General features: G+C 37.4%; 1 protein-coding gene across 3 annotated transcripts in view; it reads left to right on the forward strand.

Annotated features, from left to right (window-relative positions):
- The first annotated feature begins 1,407 nt into the window (after positions 1 to 1,407).
- The window catches only part of HACE1 (HECT domain and ankyrin repeat containing E3 ubiquitin protein ligase 1), a 91,734-nt gene continuing 72,421 nt past the window's right edge, over positions 1,408 to 20,720 (forward strand). The window contains exons 1-5 of one of the 3 annotated variants that reach the window (XM_082475136.1): positions 1,408 to 1,748; positions 7,609 to 7,663; positions 8,673 to 8,762; positions 9,545 to 9,649; positions 15,914 to 15,989. In XM_082475136.1, coding sequence (XP_082331262.1) covers positions 1,673 to 1,748; positions 7,609 to 7,663; positions 8,673 to 8,762; positions 9,545 to 9,649; positions 15,914 to 15,989 — 402 coding nt within the window. In that variant the 5' untranslated portion in view covers positions 1,408 to 1,672. Of the gene's footprint in view, positions 1,749 to 7,608; positions 7,664 to 8,672; positions 8,763 to 9,544; positions 9,650 to 15,913; positions 15,990 to 20,720 lie in introns of those variants that run through there. The other 2 variants (XM_082475135.1, XM_082475137.1) reach the window with 2 other exon arrangements.

Below are 20,720 nucleotides of genomic sequence, written 5' to 3' on the forward strand. Positions count from 1 at the left end.
GATTTATATGGAGCGACAACTTAAGGGGTGGCAGTGATAGCAGAGGCTGAGATGCTAACTTCTGTATAGCAGTGGGGATCTTGACTTTCTGAACGGTATGGGGAAGCCAAGAAAGGCAGGAGCATTTCCAGCTGAAGCTAGGTTGCAAAGGGTTGGACATGGCCTGACCCATAGTGTTTGGCATTCCTTCGAAGCTCTGATGTCTCCACCTTGTTGTTGGACTGGTTTAGGTCTCATCTGAACCAACTGGTTAGGTCTACCCTGAGCCTGTTGCATCACTGGCACAAATAACTGATAGCAGCAGGTTGGAACTGATTCAGGATGGCATTGGCAGGGAACACCCATGCCAGCCACCATCTGCCCCTGCATATCCTGGAAGGGCAGGTGAGATTCTCTTTCTCCTTCTGGGCCAGCTAATATATATCACCAACATACATGTGCCCATTCATTGCAGGAACAGCTTTGCCTCTTTGAGGAAGGAGAAGCTGAGAAAGACCAAGCTCTTTGGTTCTCTCTTAACTCCAGCATCATCTTGGCACTGGTTATGTCCAAGAAGACAAAATTCCTCTTTTCATTCTCAGTGGTGTTAGGTAGGCTCATATTCACCTGGATTGGATTAATTCTTTAATGTTTCAGCTGCTTCAAATATGTTTTTATCCTGGCTTGTGCTCTACTTCTGTGTAGAGCTGACAAATATGATTTTTCCCCACTGATTTCCTTATAATTCATTTCTTCCACACTTGTTGGTATTGTCAAGTTTTTTTGCAACTCACGAAATCAGTCTTTGGATTTCCCACTGGGATCTGTCATCATCTTGACACTTAAGCATTGTTCCCAAATAAACTAAAATTTTCTTTTAGGATGTCATCATCCATATCTTCCCGAAAGTTTCAACTTTGTGTCAGGTGCCGTGGTGAGTACGGGAATACAAGGCACAAGATAAAGGGACGGCTTTGCCCTCACGAAATTGCCCAGCAGGGGAGACAAATAATTAAGCTACGGTTACGTTACCTGCAACGAAGGAAAAAGTGTATTCTGCGTTTGCATTTGTTTGACTTTATCATTCTTTAACGTATGAAAATGTAATATTTCAACAGTTCATGTATCTGGAAAACAAATATACCAAAACTGGGATGATTGACGATGGATTTAAGAACAACCGTGCAAATCCCCAATCGGCTATATAGGGGGGAGTGATAGAATTGAAGGGAGCTGCTCTCGTACAGCTTTGCGGTGCAGGAGAAGGGGCTCGTAGGGACACCCAAGAAGTCCCTCCGCGAGCTTGCGCACAGCTTCCCGCACACACCGCCCTACCCCGGCGTCTGCGTGGCAGGGGCGCGGAGCCCCGGGCGCACCCAGCGTGGCTCCGCCCCGGGCGCGCGGCTCGGAACTACCGCTCCCAGAAGGCTGTGCGAGTCCGGGAGGGAAGAGGCGGTGGCGGTGGCAGGAAGGGCCCGAGCGGCGTCTCCGGCGGCGGGTGTCCACTCGGTGGTCTGTCCGACAGCTCCCGGCCCCCGGACGGAGGACGCGGTCCTAGACGGCCCCCGTAGCCCCGGGTGCTGGCCCGGGTGAACCGCCGCCTCCACCTGCGGGACGGGCGCGGGGCGGGATGTAGGGCGCTGGGCGCGGAGGCCGCGGGCGCGGCAGGGGTAGCGCCTAGGGCGCGCCGAGGATGGAGAGAGCGATGGAGCAGCTTAATCGCCTGACGCGCTCGCTGCGCCGCGCGCGCACCGTAGAGCTGCCGGACGGTGAGCTGGCCGCGGGCTAGGGGCGCCGGGGGCGGGGCTCGGGGCGCGGGGAGGCCCGGAGGGGAAAACTAACCAAAAGCTGAACAAACGCCCACATTACTTTCCTTGGCAGGGAGGGGCCGGGCTGGGACCCCCTGCCACCCCTCGCCCGCCGCTCCCGCCCGGGGCAGGTGGGAGTTTGGGGGAGGGGCCCGGGCTGTGAGGGTCCTGCTGCTAGAAGAAGCAGGACAGACCCAAGTCTCTTCAGACTATCGATTAGGGGTTTTGGCGAAGGAGCAGAAATATCACCCGGAGGGCGGAGATCGGATTCAGAAAACATCACAGTTGTGGGCCATTTTACAGTCGCTGCCTGCTGGGGCTAGAGAGATGCTCCCCAAGTAGTATTGTTTACTTTAAGCTGCTGAGGGGAATTAAGCAGTCTTTCCTTTTTCTAAATGTAGAGCACTGTTGTATTTTGACAATAAATAAAAGGGTGTCAGATATGAAACATGTACTTGAAGTACTGTGCGTGTTTACATATATACACTTTCCTTTAATATGCGTGTCTGCCTTCATTTATTCATCAGACGGAGGAGGCTGGGGCGCTTCTACAGAGGGGAGTAAGGCATGAGCCCTGTCGTTTAGGAATTTTAGTTCAGTGTGCTAGGATTTCTTCAGAATAGGTAAAACACTAGTAATAAAAGAGATGAGAAAGAAAGCCGTTTTGTTTGCAGCCTCATGAATTCAGATGGTTTAGTGGTAGTGGGAGAGGGCACTGCTGTCTCTAAGAGGCTTGATTCTGTATGCCCAACTGAGAGAAAGGGTAGGAGTTAAGTCTGGTGATTTTTTTTTTTAATGCGTTGCATTAGTTTATCTTATATCATTTTTTTTTTTAAATTTCTTTGAATTGCTGCTGGAGGGGTGATCTGTAAGGTTAGGGAAGGAGAACTTGGGTGAGAGCCATAAAAGAAATGTGGGACTGGAGACCTGGGGATAGTTTTTCTGAAAAAAATTTTCCCTAGTCTCTCTTATGATTCAGAACAGGATGATTTGTGGCGACTGTTTCTCAAAAGATAATTTTGTACTTGGTACCTTGCTAGTGTAAAGTAATAGACTGAAAATGATCCTGATTTTAAGAACAAGACTTTTGGCTTCAACGTTTTCTTTCTCTGTTTTCTTTCCACCTTCCACCTTTGAGTCCATTTCTTAAGTGCTGATCTCACTCATTTTCCGCAGTCAAATTATTGGTATCCGTTGCTGCGTGTGTAGTTTCATTTACACGGTATTTGTATTGCTCAGTTTAAATCACGTTGTTTTTTTTTTTACGTAAATGTGACTTAGAAGACTTTGATAATGTTTCCTGTTTTAAAAGTAATGTGTTTTCATTGTGGAAAATTTTGAAAAGAGAGAAAAATAAAATAATCTGTTATTTCACACCGAGTGATAAACAATGTTAGTAGTTTCTTTATTTCCTTATATTATTATTTTTTCTTTCTCTACTGAAACTAAGATCATACTACATATAGTCTTTTATTTTGCTTTTAGAAAACAACATTTTTTATGTCTTTAAATATGCTTAATTACTTTGTAGGATTTAATAGGTTGTAACAAATTGTAACAAATATTGAATCTAATTTTTGTTTTTATAATAGATTTTATGAGGAACAGCTTTGTACATTTTTAAATCTCAGTCTGCCTTTATAAATATTTCCTTAGGATTATTACATAGAAGAATATAGATCTAATTATATCAACATTTTTAAGACTGAGTATCAACCTCTCAACTAACTCTTTGGAAAAGAAAGTTCCACCGACAGTCTGAGAATCCCTGGAAACTACAGTAATTAAAAATAAAACTTTTTCCTATGTTGCTTACGTGTGTTTTTCTTTTGATTATAGTGAGTTTGCTCATCCTGTCCTTTTAATTTATCTTTGTCCCTAAGTTCTGATGAATCTTTTTGAATTCTCTGAGATTGGCTCTTTCAAATGTGTGTGTGTGTGTGTGCGCGCGTGTGTGTGTGTTACATTCTAATTATAAAAATCTAGATTGTGCTTTCATTTTAAGGGCTGAACAGAAGTTCTGAGATCTGTCTAAATTTAGGAAATAATCAGATGTTTATCTTACCTTGTTAGACTTCAGTGATTAATAAGCACTAGATTGGAACTAATTATTAAGGTTGGAAAGTTTTTAATCAGCTCTCACTCTAAAATTAACTTTGTTGCATAGGATTAACCTGCAGATATTTTATTTATTGAATTCTGGGAAGACATATTTATGTTTCCTTGGGATGATGAAAACCTGAGTATTCCCACTAAGTAATGGAGTGCAGGTTGTTGAGTCATCTTAGGCAGGGCTAACCAGGAGTATTCTTGTGAGAGAGGAAGTGAAGGAAAAACAATTATTTTAGGGATATAGATTCTCTGTGGACTTTAAAAAGTTGGCTTATATTATTAACTTTTGTGGAAAAAATCTTAAACTACTGCATTTACAGTGAATGTAATTTGTTTAATAAAATAATATAACTTGAGCCCATTTGAGCATATATTTGAATGATGATTAGGATAATTATCAAGTTTTTAAAAAATCTCTCCCATATTATGGTTTGAGGAGACATTGAATATAGCATAGTGAATCTGAGCTTCCTGTTCTTTGAGGTTTTCCTTTTAGTTGCTGAGTTCTGAAATGTTATTAATAAAAATGGCCAACATATCTGATAAAATGAGAGATTGATTAAACTTTTCTTATCACTCTGAAAACTTCTGTTATATACCTAGTTCTCAAGGTTTCTTCATGAGTGTGGAGAAGGAAGCACCTGACAACAAATTTTATTCAGTACTTTCTTAGTATAGTATTTCCTGGATAGTCTCCTTCTAGCATCATAGTTGTGGTTATATTTGTGTCTTCGTACCTTTTAGTGTATGTGAGCTATTTTTTAAATAAGGTTAGATATTACTTAAAAAACAAGATCTACCTCTAAATTTTATATAATAAACACCCTGTAAGTAAAACCCATGCGAACCTTATGGTGCTCACTTAAAAGTAGGTACTATCTTGATTTATAAGTTTAAATTCACAAATAAGGGTATTTCCTGTTTATGACTTTGTTTATTATGGAGTTACTTAATTGAAATTGTCATGGTTTAGAAGTTCACATTTTTATTGGGGCGTGTATTATATGAGAGAGAAAGAATGTTGCCATGCTGAGGGAGGCTTAGTGCAGTGCTTTTCAACTCCTTTTGGTGACTCACTGTTAGATAATGAGAATAATTTAGTGGTTGCAGTCAGCATTTTGAAAAAATTGAGATGGAAGAGAATAAAACAAGTTAGACTGTATTGTACATGTTAAGAATAGTATTGTAGACCGTTTGGCTATTTATATAGTGTATACTGGGGGCAGTGGAAGATTTTTCTTGTGGGGGCTTTTGAATCAGCCAGCTTTGAATTCCAGTTTAGCCACTTAATGCCACCATCACACGGCTTATTACTTTACTTAGTGCTTCAGCTTTCTCATTTGTAAAATAGGGATAATACTAGTACCTACTTCGTAAGGTGGCTGTGAGGATAAAAGAGGTGACGCATATGCATGTGAAGTGTTTAGAACAGTGCCTTTAAGGTAATGGTTTAAAACATGTTGGCTGTTATTAGTAGGATTCTTTGGTTATTAAATTATTATTACAGTGAAAGAGTTGTTGCATCTGCATACTGTACTTGTGAATGTTGACTAGGACTAAATTGCTCTTCATGTATACATTCAAAAATAGTAAAATAATGAACAAAAATGGGAAGAAATGGTAACATTTTTTCTCTTCCTCTAAATACTTTAGGATATATTTCTAAATATATAATGTTTTTTCAAACATAATCACAATACCATTATTAGAGCCAACACAAGTAACAGTAATTTTAATTCTCATCAAATACCCAGTCCATGTTCAGTTTTCTCCTCAGAAATATTCACTTACAGTTGGTTTATTTGAATCAATATCCAGTCAGGTCCACACATTACATTTGGTTGACTCATCTCTTAAGAATCTTTTAATGATAACAGTTCCCCCTCTTTTTTCTTTTTCTTTTTAACTTTCCATTTTTAAGTAATTTTAGACTTACAGAAAAGTTGCATAAGTATTACACAGTTCCTGTATACCCTTCACCCAGCTTCCCCTCATGTTCACATCTTATACAACCAAAGAACAGTGATCAAAACTAAGGAATTAATATTGGTGTAATACTGTTAGCCACATTCCAGACTTTTATTAGAACTTCATGAGTTTTCCCACTAATGTCTTTTTTCTGTTTTAGGATCCAATTGAGGATACCACATTGCATTTAGTTGTCATGTTTCCTTAACCTCCCCTGAACTGTGATATTTCTTCAATTTTTCCTTGTCTTTAATGGTCTTGATTAAGAGGACTGATGAGGTATTTTGTGGAATTTCCCTTAATTTGGGTTTGTGTGATGTTTTCCCATGAGTAGATTAAAGTTACAGATTTTTGGCAAGAATACTACAAAAGTGATGTGCCCTTCTCAGTGGAAACTCAAGGGCTACAAGATATTGATATGTATTATTTCTGGTGACGTTACCCTTTATCAGATGGTTAAGGTGATAATCTGCTGGGTTCTCCACTGTAAATTCACTATGGGGGAAATACTTTGATACTATGCAAATATCCTTTTTCTCAAACTTTAACTCATAAATTTTAGTACTGCTATTAACTCTTTAAGGGTTAAATGGGACTTGTCAGGGTTACTTCTCTGTAAATAACTTATTAAAAAACGTAAAGCTCTAACGTGCATTGAATTGAGGAATGACCATTAGTAATACATAAAAGTAAATTCAGGGACTTTCCTGGCGGTTCGGTGGTTAAGACCTCGCCTTCCAAAGCAGCGGGTGCGGGTTTGATCCCTGGTCAGGGAGCTAGGATCCCACATGCCTGGTAGCCAGAAAAACCAAAACATAAAACAGAAGCAATATTGTAACAAATTCAATAAAGACTTTAAAAATGGTCGACATCGGGGGCTTCCATGGTGGCGCAGTGGTTGAGAATCTGCCTGCCAATGCAGGGGACAGGGATTCGAGCCCTGGTTTGGGAAGGTCCCACATGCCGCGGAGCAACTGGGCCCGTGAGCCACAACTACTGAGCCTGCGCGTCTGGAGCCTGTGCTCCGCAACAAGAGAGGCCGCGATAGTGAGAGGCCCGCGCACCGCGATGAAGCGTGGCCCCCGCTCGCCGCAACTAGAGAAAGCCCTCGCACAGAAACGAAGACCCAACACAGCCATAAATAAATAAATAAATAAATAAATGGCGGTGATATGAACAACATATGTACATATCAAACTTTAAAAAAAAAAGTGTTCTTTAAAAAAAAAAAAATGGTTCACATAAAAAAAAAAAAATTCAAACACTACCTGAAATTTATATAAGTATTGCATGAGATTATAGATGTTACTGACTTTTAACTTCTTTTGGATCATATTTCTGCGAATTTATTCTATAAAAGGTAATAAATGAAAATGTGAGGTAAATAAGTAAAAATAAGACTTTAATGCTGTTTCATAAAAGCTTCTAAAAATTTCTTGTGTTATTGACAAGGAGCAAATACTATGTATATGTAATGTTTTAAAATAATTTTAGCGTATATATCTTTGATATTCATATATACTTAATATTCCTCCAAAGTACTTGTAAGTACGATGAAACATTGTGCATTATTGCAAATCTTGCAATACCTCTGGTGTTTTTCACTATCCGTAATCTTCTTCCACCTCTTCTCCTAGCTTTTTATTTAGAGTTAAGAAAACTCTAAAGTAGTCATAAGTATCACCCTTTGGAAAAAGTAGGAGATAAATTAATTCCTTTTCTTTTTTTTTTTAACACTTAGATAATGAAACTGCTGTTTATACATTAATGCCAATGGTTATGGCTGATCAACACAGGTGAGTGCCTATTTACAAATTTATATATATTTTTTCCACAAATTTATATTTTTTAAGAATATAAATTTACCTAAATGTTGTGTACTCACACACACAAACACACCATAGAGTTTGGACATAGGTTTTGTCCTGCGGCAAGTTATTTAACCTCTATTATAATTTTCTGTCTGTGAAATAAGAAACAAGATTTTCTAAGATCCATATCAACTGTAAAATTCTGTGATAAGAGATTTTCTAAATGCATAGTCAGAACTTAAAACAAGTATTTGCTTGGTCACTGACAGTGAAAAACACATTATGATGGTTTCTGTTAGAGGTCACTACTGATCTTTATAGCAAAAAGTTAGGGCTGATGGACAAGTTATTCCCTAATATTCTATTTCTTTGATGTTCTTTCTATTGATGTAGTGTTGACACTTTTTTTTACAAGGCGCACATGTGGTGTGGTTTTCTGGCTGTGTGTTGAGATGTTTATACTTGTAACAGACAGCTCTGCTGTGGTTAGCCATTGGGTAGTTTGGTATGATGAGGAGAAAGTAAAGAGACACTGTATTTTGAAACACGTTTAAAATATAAATGATTTTTTTGCTTTGAACTCCTGTCTGATACAATTAAAACATGTTTTTGTCTGACTTTTCTTATTTGACCAGAATTAATATAGATAGGCTCAACTTTCTGCAGGGGGAGCAGCCAGTCCTACTCTCTTTGTTTCTCAAGAATCTAGTGGGAGCTGAAGCCAACTTAGGTGTCCTCAGAGCAGGTGACATAGTCAGAGCGGCAGACGAGGAACCCTTCAGCACCCGTTTATAGGTGAGGGCAGTTGGTTTTTGGATGATGCTGCACTGGCTGCTGTGCTACGCTTAGAGAGTAGTGCCTTGTTTTTTGGCTGATGTGGGACAAAACCTTTTGAATAATTGGTAAGAGTAACACTAAACACCTATTAACTTGAGTTATTATGTTTTTAAAAACTTTTTTTTTTTAACCTTGACTCAATTTTCTTTTGGCATAGGTCTGTTTCTGAGCTACTATCAAATTCAAAGTTTGATGTCAATTATGCATTTGGACGTGTGAAAAGAAGCTTGCTTCACATTGCAGCAAAGTAAGACGAAGACATTTTGGATTAAATTTTGGTCTAGAGTAATGATCAGTAAGCTTTGAATCAGTGTGTTCCATAGTAGTTATGGAGAGATGAGAACAGACAGCTGAGTGGTTCTTTGTTTTGTCGAGGGCATAGTGTGCTATGCTTACGTTCTTTCACTAAATAGATTGTTAATCTTGGGGTTGGACTCAAGTCTTAATATCTGATGTTTTAGCTTGCTCTAGATCAGATTAGAGAAGGTTAGGCACGGGGATTATCTTTCCTGGATATACTTAAGAGGGTACATTCACCAAAATTTTACTTTTATCCCACCAGTATAAGATTTTATATGCTAATTACATGTGAAGTTGTTGGCTTTATATTTTTTACTTAGCTGTGGGAATGATTTTTATTCATAATTTTCCAGTGTGTAACTAATCAATTTGTTGATATCTCATCACCCTTTAGGATTTAGGTAGAGATTACTCTACCTAAATAAAATTGATTTTTCAATATAAATTTGGATTCTGGAAAGCCAAAAGTTGAGAGTACTATATGGTTTCTTTTATGTGCTAATACTTTATTTTGCTTTATATGAACTTCTCAAATACTTCATAGCTTTTGTAGTAGAATGTAGCATCTTGAAAGTAGAGGATATTTACTGTTTGTGACAGGAGTTAAATTGTAGGTCAATATGGACCCCCAAAATAATGTGTTTAATAGGGCTTTTTGTTTTTTAATTAAGCTATGTCAACTATGGCTGTTTGTTAAATGTGTCTGAACTGTTTTTAATATTGTTTTAGTTGTGGATCGGTGGAATGCTTGGTTCTGCTTTTAAAGAAAGGAGCAAATCCTAACTATCAAGATATTTCAGGCTGTACACCCCTTCATTTGGCAGCTAGAAATGGGTAAATATTTTTTCTTAAGTAGCTTAAGTTGTATTATCAGTTATGACTAAGAGTAGTCAAGGCACTCTACTTTCATTTGGGAAATTTTTTTTTTTCTTTTGCCCAATATTTGCCTTGGGAAGTGGGTCTTGGATTATTATGTTACACTTTTAAATAACTATAATTTTAATAATTTATTAAGTTTACTAATATTTTTCTTCTTGAAGATATACTTGTCAAAGTTTATTTTTACTAGTATGATAATGACATTTTCTGAAAAGCATAATTTTCACCTCTTTGTTTTAGTGTCCTTTTTCCTGGTAGTCTTTTGCCATGTCGAACTCCATGGCTTATTTTCCACATTGTTTAGTTAATTCTATTAATGCAACTAAAGACAGAGTAAATACATTATACTTAGTTTTTTTTTTTTTTTTTTAATAAATTTATTTATTTTTGGCTGCGTTGGGTCTTCGTTGCTGCACGCGGGCTTTCTCTAGTTGCAGCGAGCGGGGGCTACTCTTCGTTGCGGTGCGCGGGCTTCTCATTGCGGTGGCTTCTCTTGTTGCAGATCACGGGCTCTAGGCGCGTGGGCTTCAGTAGTTGTAGCTCCTGGGCTCTAGAGCGCAGGTTCAGTAGTTGTGGCGCACGGGCTTAGCTGCTCCGCGGCATGTGGGATCTTCCCGGACCAGGGCTCAAACCTGTGTCCTCTGCATTGGCAGGCGGATTCTTAACCACCGCACCACCAGGGAAGTCCCTATACCTAGTTTTTTTGTCAAGAATTTCAGATAGTCACGTCTCTGTGTCTGCCTCCACAATATTTTTCACTTCTTAAAATTCTGTTGGACTGAGAAACCAGACTAAAATAGTTGGAGTTATGTTTAAAATGAAAATAAGTAGTTTTTGATTCAGGGCTTGAGGAACTTTACATTTATAAACATTCTTTGAATGCTGGAAAACTTCTCTATGAAAGGCTATTCCTATGTGTCTCTTCTTTTGATTACTCTTGGAAGTATTTTTGTTGACGGTTTTGAACAGGAATTCTAGGTAGTTGAGGTGGCTGCCTAAGTGAGATGGATATGGGACTAAAATTGTCCACTGCCTCAGTCTGAGGCCAAATTTTTGTAGACAAGGATTAAAGTGGAACCAGAAAGACAAGAACCATAGTGATGTCTCAGTTGGACAGAGGAGAAGCATAGCCCTTTGACCCTGTCTGGTCTGTCCCATTTCCTGACTTAGCACGTGAACCAGTTTAGTTGTCCACTGTTGCAAGAGGTAACGTGCTGATTAAACAATTGTTTTTCTAATAATTGGCCACATTAGGTATGTTGTAGGGTGTGACGCCCAAGGTCATAGACTAAATCATTCATTCCCTTGTTGAAGTGATCTCAGGTCTAGATACATTATTCCAAATGTTGGTAGGATAGTGACAAAGCTCTCTGAAAAAGTTACATATAGAAAAATATCTTAGTACAGTATCTCAGCAACTGTAAATGAAAGGACAGATTGGTGCACAGCAGGGAAAAAATGTCTACTGTTGTAGTAGGAGACTTAGTCATTTAGGAGACCATTGCTTTCTATTTTTTTTCCAACTTTGTTGAGGTATAATTGGTAAATAAAATTATAGTATATTTAAAGTGTACATCATGATTTGATCTATACATTGTGAAAGGATTTCTGTCATCTAGTTAGTTAACATATCCATCACCTCACATATTTATCTTCTTTTTTTTTTTTTTTTTGGTGAGACATTGAATTTGGAGACCATTACATTTTAAAGATGAAGAAATATAACAGATATTATTACATAATTCACATGGTAAATCAGTGAAGAGAAAAGGAGTAAGAAGAGTCCATAACCCTAACATAACATCTAACTTGGATGCCTTTCTATTTCTATAAAGATTACTTTTGATATTCCATACTTAACTATTTTGGTTTTTATATATTGAATGAATGCCTTGTACAACTTAGAGGTGCTCAGTAAATGTTTATTAAGTGACTTGATTACTTGTTGCTTCCTGTAGCTTTTGATGGTTTCAGAAATAGTCTTTGGCTCTAATTTCTCTATAAGTTCAAATTTGTCTAGACTGAAGCAGAAGTCATAGGTGAATTCTACCCCTTTTGCTGGTCTATCTGGTTTATGGGGGTTTTTGTTTTGTCCCCTCGTCTATCGTTGTCAGAGGGGTAGAGTATTTCTCTTGGCCTGCTTTAGTGTTTCTGTCTTCAGCCATCAGTGCATTAATACTAAATTGCCCTCCTTTCCAGTGGAAAACCCAGTAAGCTGCCTCTGAGCACGTGGATGACTGGTCCCTGTGTCATTTGGGTTACCATAAACTTCTTATAATTGTTGCAGTGTCTGGGCAGGAAAATAGTTGTTTCCTGTACAGTAGGATCCAGCATTGCTTATGATTGTATGAGAATATAAAAAAGGAAGACTTAAAAATTATTGTGTATCCTTACGTTGCATATTGGTCAGATTTGAAACATTTTCTCTTTTTTCTTTTTTTAAAATTTTTTTGCCGCACCGGGATGTGGGATCTTAGTTCTTCAACCAGGGATTGAACCCACACCCCCTGCAGTGGAAGTGTGGAGTCTTAACCACTAGACTGCCGGGGAAGTCCCAGAAACATTTTTTTTTTATTTTTTGGGCTAGATTGTGAGCTCATAAAGGGCAGAACTCATGTGTTAGTTAACATTTTAGCTCCATTCTAAGCAAAATTGGTGTGTACTTAGTTGGTCTTTTTGATTTACTCAGGGTTCTGGAAAATAGCAATAATGATTATTAAGTAAGAGAAAGGATATAGTTCTCTCATATTGCCCCGTACCTTTTGCAGTTCATTTTTGGGAGGGGGATTATGGATTGCTGCTTTTCTTCAACAACCTCTACCCTAAACACTTCTTTGGAGCTTTTTCCCTGGTACAGTCCCACCTAAGTGTTTATTTTGACAATATGCCAGTGGTCCACGACAGGCTTCTGAATAGATTTTAGAAATCCAGCAATATGGGTGCAGACACACACACACACATAATTTAAACAATGCAATATTAATTTTAATAAGACTTTCTGGTCTGTTGCCTCATGTTATTGAAGATTTATTTTCTAAGGTTTTCATAACAATGTGTTAGATGAAGGAACTTTGTAAACTTTTGAACTTAAAAGTTTACTCAGAGCTTTATTTTCTTCCATTTCTTTGATTATAAAGCTGATTTTAAATGACATTTAACCTCATTTTATGTATAAAAAAATAAAAGCAAGGAAAGTAATTTGTTCTCTTTTAAAAGGTTTATATTCAGTTAATAAAAATTTTAGCTATTGATTATAAGATTTAATAATTAGTAATCAGTTAGCTGTGCTTAGTACTGAGTTGATTAAAGAAATATGATATAATCCATGGCACGAAGATATTTATTATCTGAGTCAATAGTTATATATAGTACATGTATTATGTATATTCTCTGTATGTCATATATATATATATATAACATACTTGCAAAGGGTTCCTGTACCCAGTTCCACTGTGTGTGTGTGTGTGTGTGTGTGTGTGTGTGTGTGTGTGTGTAGGCTTCCCCATACCAACAAGCAATTCTCGGATGCCAGCAAAGTGTCCTAGAAGTCAGCTCAATTCTGACACTACGTACCTTCAGGTAGAAGCAGATTCTGTAGGTAAAGGGCTCAGTCCTATAAGACCACTCTCTACTTCAGATGCCATTTGCAAGCTCAGTCACTAGTGGTGCTTCTGACTGACTGGCTACAAGTTGGAGGTTCCGACAACCCCCTCCAACTCAGGATTCCAGTCGAAAGTCCAGGTTGTTACCAGTACTTTTGACTGACTGGCTATAAATCAGAGGTCCCCACGATCCCTTTCTTGGGTTCAATTAATTTGCTAGAATGGCTCACAGAACTCAGGAAAATCTGTTTGTTTACTCACTAGATTACTGATTTATTATAAAAGGGTATTAAAGGATATAAATCAATAGCCAAATGAAGAGACAGATACACAGGGTGAGGTCCTGAACAAAGAAGGTCCCGGCATGGTCACACGGAGAAACATTTTGATTCCCATCCGGGAAGCTCTCCCTGAAAGGGGCAAAAAGCTCTCCTTCTGGGTCTTTATGCAGGCTTCATTACATAGTCATGATTGACTTAAATCATTGGCCACTAGCAGTTGGTTCAACCTCCAGGTGCTCTCCCCTCCCTGGAAATCGGGGTGGGACTGAAAGTACTCTGTAGTCATGTGGTTGGTTCTCCTGGCAACCAACCCCCACCCTTGGGTGGGACCCAAAATTCACCTTCCCTGAAACATTTTCAGGAAATGAGGCCCATTGCCCTTAATTGCTTAGGAAATTCCAAGGGTTTGGGAGCTGTGACCCAAAAAGTGTGGATTAAGACCAAATATATGTTTTTCCTATAAATCACAGTATCTCAATACTCATATTAATACTATATATACTATATTGTGTAACATTATACATAATATGCTATTACACATACCCTATTTTATATTTTTTATGTATATATATATATATATCATTTACTCAACTAGATCATAAACTTTTTCATGCCATGGATTAAATCATATTTCCTTAATTCAATACTGAGCATAGTTAAGCATATACATAAAAAGCATATTTTATTTATTTTTATATATATATATATATATATATATATATATATATATAGTGTGTGTATCACTTTGTTTCCAAAGCATGAATTTTCATTTAATTATTTAATGAAGGGGAAATTGAGATAAATACTGAAGAGTGACTAGGAGGAAACATTGTGAGCAAAATGAAGTGGTAGGCAGTTCAAAAGGTGGCAAAGGACTTTTGTAGACATGTCTCTAAATAAGATACGTAGGTGGCCAATAAGAGCATGAAAAGATGCTCAGTACCCCTAATCAGGGAAATGCAAATTAAAACTACAGTGAGATACCAACTCACACTCATTAGTATGGCTATCAGAAAAACAGTGTTGACAGAATGACAAGTGTTGATGAGGATGTGGAGAAATTGGAACCCTTGTGCTCTGTTGGTGGGAAAGGAAAATGGTACAGATGCTCTGAAAACTAGTTTGGTGCTTCCTTAAAAAATAAAAAATAGGATTATCATATGGGAAATTCCTTGGCTGTACAGTGGTTGGGATTCCTCGCTTTCACTGCTGAAGGCCCAGGTTCAATCCCTTGGTCAGGGAGCTAGAATCACACAAGCTGCATGGCGTGGCCAAAAAAAAAAAAAAAGAATTACCATATGATCCAACAATCCCACTTCTGGGTATATAACCCCCGAAAATTTGTCACAGGGTCTTGCAGAAATATTTGTATACTTGAGCTCATAGCAGTATGATTCATAATAGCTAAAACAAAAGGAATCTATGTGTCCATTGACAGATGAATGGATAAGCAAAATGTGGTATATACATACAATGGAATATTATTCAGCCTTAAAAAGGAAAGAAATTCTGACATATGCTACAACATGGATGAACCTTGAGGACATTATACTAAGTGAAATAAGCCAATCACAGAAAGACAAACTGTATGATTCCACTTTTATGAGGTACTTAGATAAGCCCAAATCATAGATATAGAAAGTAGAATCGTGGTTGCCAGGGGCTAGCAGGAGAGGGAATGGGGAGTTATTGTTTAATGGATATAGAATTTCAGCTTTGCAAGCTGAAAAGAGTTCTTGAGATGGATGGTGGTGATGGTTGCACAACAATATGAATATACTTAATATCACTGAACTGTATACTTAAAAATGGTTAAGATGATAAATTTATGTTATGTGTATTTTACCACAGTAAAATAAATTGAAAAAAAAGTGAAGTAGGGGGATGAATAGATAGGCATTTTATTAATTTTGTGGTTTTTATAACTCATCTTAGTATTTTAAATATTTTGCAATCAAGAATGTAGGATACAACATTGAGACATCATTTTACTCTGTCCATTCCCCTTCCATTAGACTTATATTGTCTGACATTTCTAATGAAGATTACTATTCCAAATATTCTGTCAACTCTAGAAATTTCTCAGCACTTTGAATGATGAATTTGTCCCAATGGCATGAAAACCTCATTGTGCCTTTTCTTTATCCTATTATCTTTGAGTCATAGAAAAAATTTTGTGTTTTGTTTCAGATGTTACAGTACTTATTTAAATATTGCAGATGGAAGTTGATATTTGCCATTAATTAATGTTGAGTATAGTTACTATTTCAGTAAAATAATTGTCATTTGTTTATTTTTCTAGTACCAGTTATCTGTGACTGTCTCTTTCTTTTCAGGCAGAAGAAATGCATGAGTAAATTATTAGAATACAGTGCTGATGTCAACATTTGTAATAATGAAGGCCTTACAGCAGTAAGTGCTAAGAATTTTTATCTGTGATTTTAAAAATACTTTTTAGAAAATAATATTGAAGGTGATAGTAATGCAAAGTGTAGTACAAGTATTTGTGCAGTTACTTCTTTGTGGTAATTGAGAAGATACAGAATGATTTGAGACACAGTTCTCAGCTATATTTATTAAGAGAAGTTATGGTTCACCATGTTTCTCCTTTCCCCTTATTTTTTAACTTTATGACCTTTCATTTATTTTGAAGTCTTGATCCCCTAGCTTTTGTCACTGACTTTCAAGAGAGTTTGTAGGAGCATCTCCGCTAAGGTGTGTTATGAGTTCATTATAGGACAGCTGTTTTTCATTATGTCCTTTTAAATTCTTTTAATATGTACATGGTAGGAAAGTTTGGATGGCTATGTTTTTATAACTCATCTTAGTTTTAAAAAGGAAAGGAATGAAAAAAAAAAAGGAAAGGAAATAAAAGGTAACTAAGGGAATGATCACTCACCTGTACTCCTTGCACTCAGAGATAATCACTGTTAATATTTTAGCCTGTATCCTTTCAGACTTGTTATATCTTACTTAAACTAGTATTTTTATCCTTTTTGCCATGTCACTTTCTTTTCAAAAATATGATTATATTTTTTTGATCCGTGTAGATATTATAGGGAGGGTGGTGTGGGATATTTCTGAAGAGATTGTTGAGATACAAAAATTTTAATCATATTGTCATTTAATGGAGCAGATTTGATTTAGAAGTAGAGATAAAATAGAATTATGTGATTACTGAGAAATTGTTTTGACATTGTGACAGAAATAAATTCTGTTAAATTTTACCTTCCTGTATGTGAGGTGATGGAGATTTTAATTAACTGGATAGTGGAAATCCTTTCACAATGTATATCAAATCATTGTGATGTATACTTTAAATGTCTTACAGTTTTGTCAATTATACCTCAATAAAGCTGAACTTTTTTTTTTTTTAACCTTCCTTTGGTAGTTTTTGTAGATTTTGAATCTTTTAATTTGTGAATAAAGAAGAATATTGAGTATTTACATACCATGCTAGTTTTCAAGGCCTTTCTGATTAAAATTTTTTTTTCAGTGGGCAGGGAGGGAGCTGAGGCATAAAAAACCAGCTTTCCTAAGATGTGTTATTCTGAGAATGACTTGTTAAAGATTAAGTTCAATCATGATTATTATATGGAATTCACAATTCCTATGATAATCTACATTTTTGTTACATAGTAACAGTGTAACACCATTTACTCTGTAAAGAAAAACTGTATTCCAGTTATCTACAGGATGCTATAGTGATATGGTAGGTACCACAGAGGGTTATAAAACTATGGAATTGACATAGCTCTATCCTTAGGACACTCTCTAGTATAGGCAAGATAAGGTGCTCAGTACTAACATAGTCTGTTTAATCGCATAAGTTTTTATCTGCTAATTTTCCCCCTTCACTCCTGAACTTTAAGGGAAGTGGGATATAAAATTTTTAAAAATAAAATTTTTATTAAAAAATTATTCATGCATGTATTTAAAGAGTCAAATGATTCTACAAGGCTTATTATATAAAAACAGTCTCAGCTCTTTTTCTGCCTGAGACCAATCTCAGTGTTCTGTCCTGTGGCCCTGATTGGTGTGGTGTGCCTCCTTCTCTTAGAAACAGTTCTGGCCACCAAGCATGTTCCTGCCTAGTCCCAGATCACATGATGGAATTAGTTCAACAGCCAGGCACATTGACCCCATCAGCTGAAGGAAGCTAGCTAGGATGGTGGAAATGTGTTGCTGCAGAATTGAATAGTGGCCGCCAAGCATGTGGGGCGGTAAAGTCAAGCGCTCCTGAGATGGAAGAACCTTCAGTGGGGAGTCCAGATCCCCAGGATTTTTCATATAAAAGGAGAGAACTGTTGACTGCATACTTTGTAGGCTGATCACCCTCACAAAGGACTCTTCATGTTTCTTCATTCATTTGTTCTGTGAACAGGATTTTCTTGGATACCTATTATGTGCCAGGCACTTCACTGGTATGGGGTTAGAGCAGTAATTTGACTGACCAAGTCCTTGTCTTCCCCAGACTTCCAAGGAAGTCAGGATAGTCGACAGGCAATGGTGACACACTGTAATGAATGTTAACATAGGTGATGGAGATGCTGTGGAAGTCAGAGCAGGGGACCCATCCTCACCAGTGGCGCTGGAGGAGGCATCCCAGGGAAGTATCACAAGAGCTGAGGCCAGAGGGACAAACAGAAGTTAGACTAGTGTAAGTGGTGATTGTGAGGTTGGGAGTGGTAGTGGGGTTCTAGCTCTGTGGAATAGGTTGGCAAGGGCTTGGAGATGCAAGAGAGCATGCTGTATTGGAGCAGTGAGCTTAACTGGTGTTCAGGTACCCCTGGGGGTTCATGAAGACTTCCAAAGGTCTGTAGCATGGATAGTTAAGGGGCTCACTTTCCAGGTCTTCAGCCTTTATACGTGTGCTCCTTCCTCAAGCTGATCTACCCAAGAACACCTTGCCCTTCCCACCTTCACCTTCAAAATCCCTCTTCTATCACTTTTATCTTTCTATTTATTTTTATTATTTATTTATTTATTTATTTATTAAATTGAAGCATAGATGATTTACAGTACTCTTAACTGAGCCTTCTGTAGTACGGAAGTTTTAAATTTTGATGTTCAGTATATCGGTTTTTCCATTTATGGATTGTGTTTTTGGTATCAGGTTTAGAAACTCTTTGCCTAGCTGTACATTCTGAAGATTTTCTCCTATCTTTTTCAAAAAGTTTTATACTTTTACATTTTACATCTAAGCCTGTGATCTATTTTGAGCTAATATTTGTCTGTGATGCTTAAGTCAAGGCTTATTTTTTTTACCTATGGAGTCTAGTTACTCGCACTGTTTGTTGAAAAGGCTATATACTTCCTGCGTGAAATTGGTTTTGTCTCTCTCTCAAAAATCTTTTGGGCATGTTTGTATGGGGTTATTTCTGGGTCCTCAGTTCTGTTCCAGTGATCTGTCTGTCCCTTTGCCAATACCACGCTGTCTTGATTACTCTAGCTGTATAGTAAGCCTTAATATCAGGTAGAGTAATTCCTCCCACTTTATTTTTCTTTGTCAAGATTGTGTTAGCTACTCTGGTTCTTTACCTATCCATATACATTTTAGAATAAACTTGTCTATGACAAAAAACCTTGCTGAGATTTTTTATTGGAATTGCATTAAGCCTATAGATCAGTTTGGGGAGAATTGACATCTTTACTATGTTGAGTCTTCCAATCTATAAACACAGTATGTCTCTCCGTTTATTTAGGTCTTTGATTTCTTTCATCAGAATTTTGTATTATTCAGCTTACAGATCTTGTGCATGTTTTAAGTGTATAGCTAGGTATTTTGTTTTCTTTGGAGCAATTGTAAGTGACATTGTTTTTATTTTTATTTTTTAATTTTTTAAAAATTTATTTTATTTATTTATTTTTGGCCGCGTTGGGTCTTTGTTGCTGCGCACAGGCTTTCTCTTCTTGTGGTGAGCTGGGGCTACTCTTTGTTGCAATGCGCGGGCTTCTCATTGCAGTGGCTTCTCGTTGCGGACCATGGGCTCTAGGCATGCGGGCTTCAGTAGTTGTGACATGCAGGCTCAGTAGTTGTGGCGCACGGGCTTAGTTGCTCCGTGGCATGTGGGATCTTCCAGCACCAGGGGTCAAACCATTGGCAGGTGGATTCTTAACCACTGCACCACCAGGGAAGTCCCGTGACATTGTTTTTAATTTTTATTTCTGCATGTTCATTGATAGTACATGGAAATGCAGTTGCCTTTTATGTGTTGATCATGTAGCCTGTGACCTTGCTGAACTCACTTATTAGTTCTAGGAGTTTTTGGTAGATTCCTTGGGATCTTCTACATAGACAGTCATGTCATCTGCAAATAGAGATAGTTTTATCTTTTCCTTTCCAATCTGTATGTCTTTTATTTCTGTTTCTTCCTTTATCGAACCTTAACATTTTTTTTTGTTTTCTAAATACGTGTTGTTAATTCATTACTAGACTTCCCTGAGCTTTGTAAATATCCTCATAGTATGTGTTCAGTACCTTTCAGCTTCTTGAATAGTTTTGAAGGAGTCTGTTATGGAGACTGCTGTTCTCTAAGTGAGACTGGTTGATTTCTAGGCCTGCTTTACAGCGTTATTTGGAATATCTCTTCACCATTATCCTGGAGATTCCTTTGCCTTTCTCATGTTTTGGGTTTTTATTTATAGGCATACCTCAGATATACTGTGGGTTCTGTTCCTGACCATGTCAATAAAATGAATACTGCGATAAAGCAAGTCATACAAATATTTTGGTTTCCTAGTGCATATAAAAGTTATATGTAACTTCAAGAAGTGCAGCAGAGTGTTACTACCTATTCTTGAGCCTTTTGGGAGTTCTGTGATCTGAATCTACCTTCTTGGTGCTCTATTACTGGTTTAGAATTCAGCTCTTTGTTCTGACAATTCAGACAAAAGTTTCCAGCTTCCAAAATGTGTTGCTCTTGTATTCTCTCCTTTTCTTTTTCTTAATAGGTCTGTCCTTTAAGAAAAAGTACTCTTTACTGTCATTTCAGTAATGTTTGGGGAAGAAGTAGGAGCTAATGCATGGGTTCAGAGTTACCGTTTTAAAACAAAAGTTTCATGATATATACATATTTTTAAATTTATTTATTTATTTTTGGCTGCATTAGCTCTTCATTGCTGCACGTGGGCTTTCTTTAG

This window comes from Balaenoptera physalus, assembly GCF_965194825.1.
Source record: "Balaenoptera physalus genome assembly, chromosome: 9".
Lineage (NCBI taxonomy): Eukaryota > Metazoa > Chordata > Mammalia > Artiodactyla > Balaenopteridae > Balaenoptera > Balaenoptera physalus.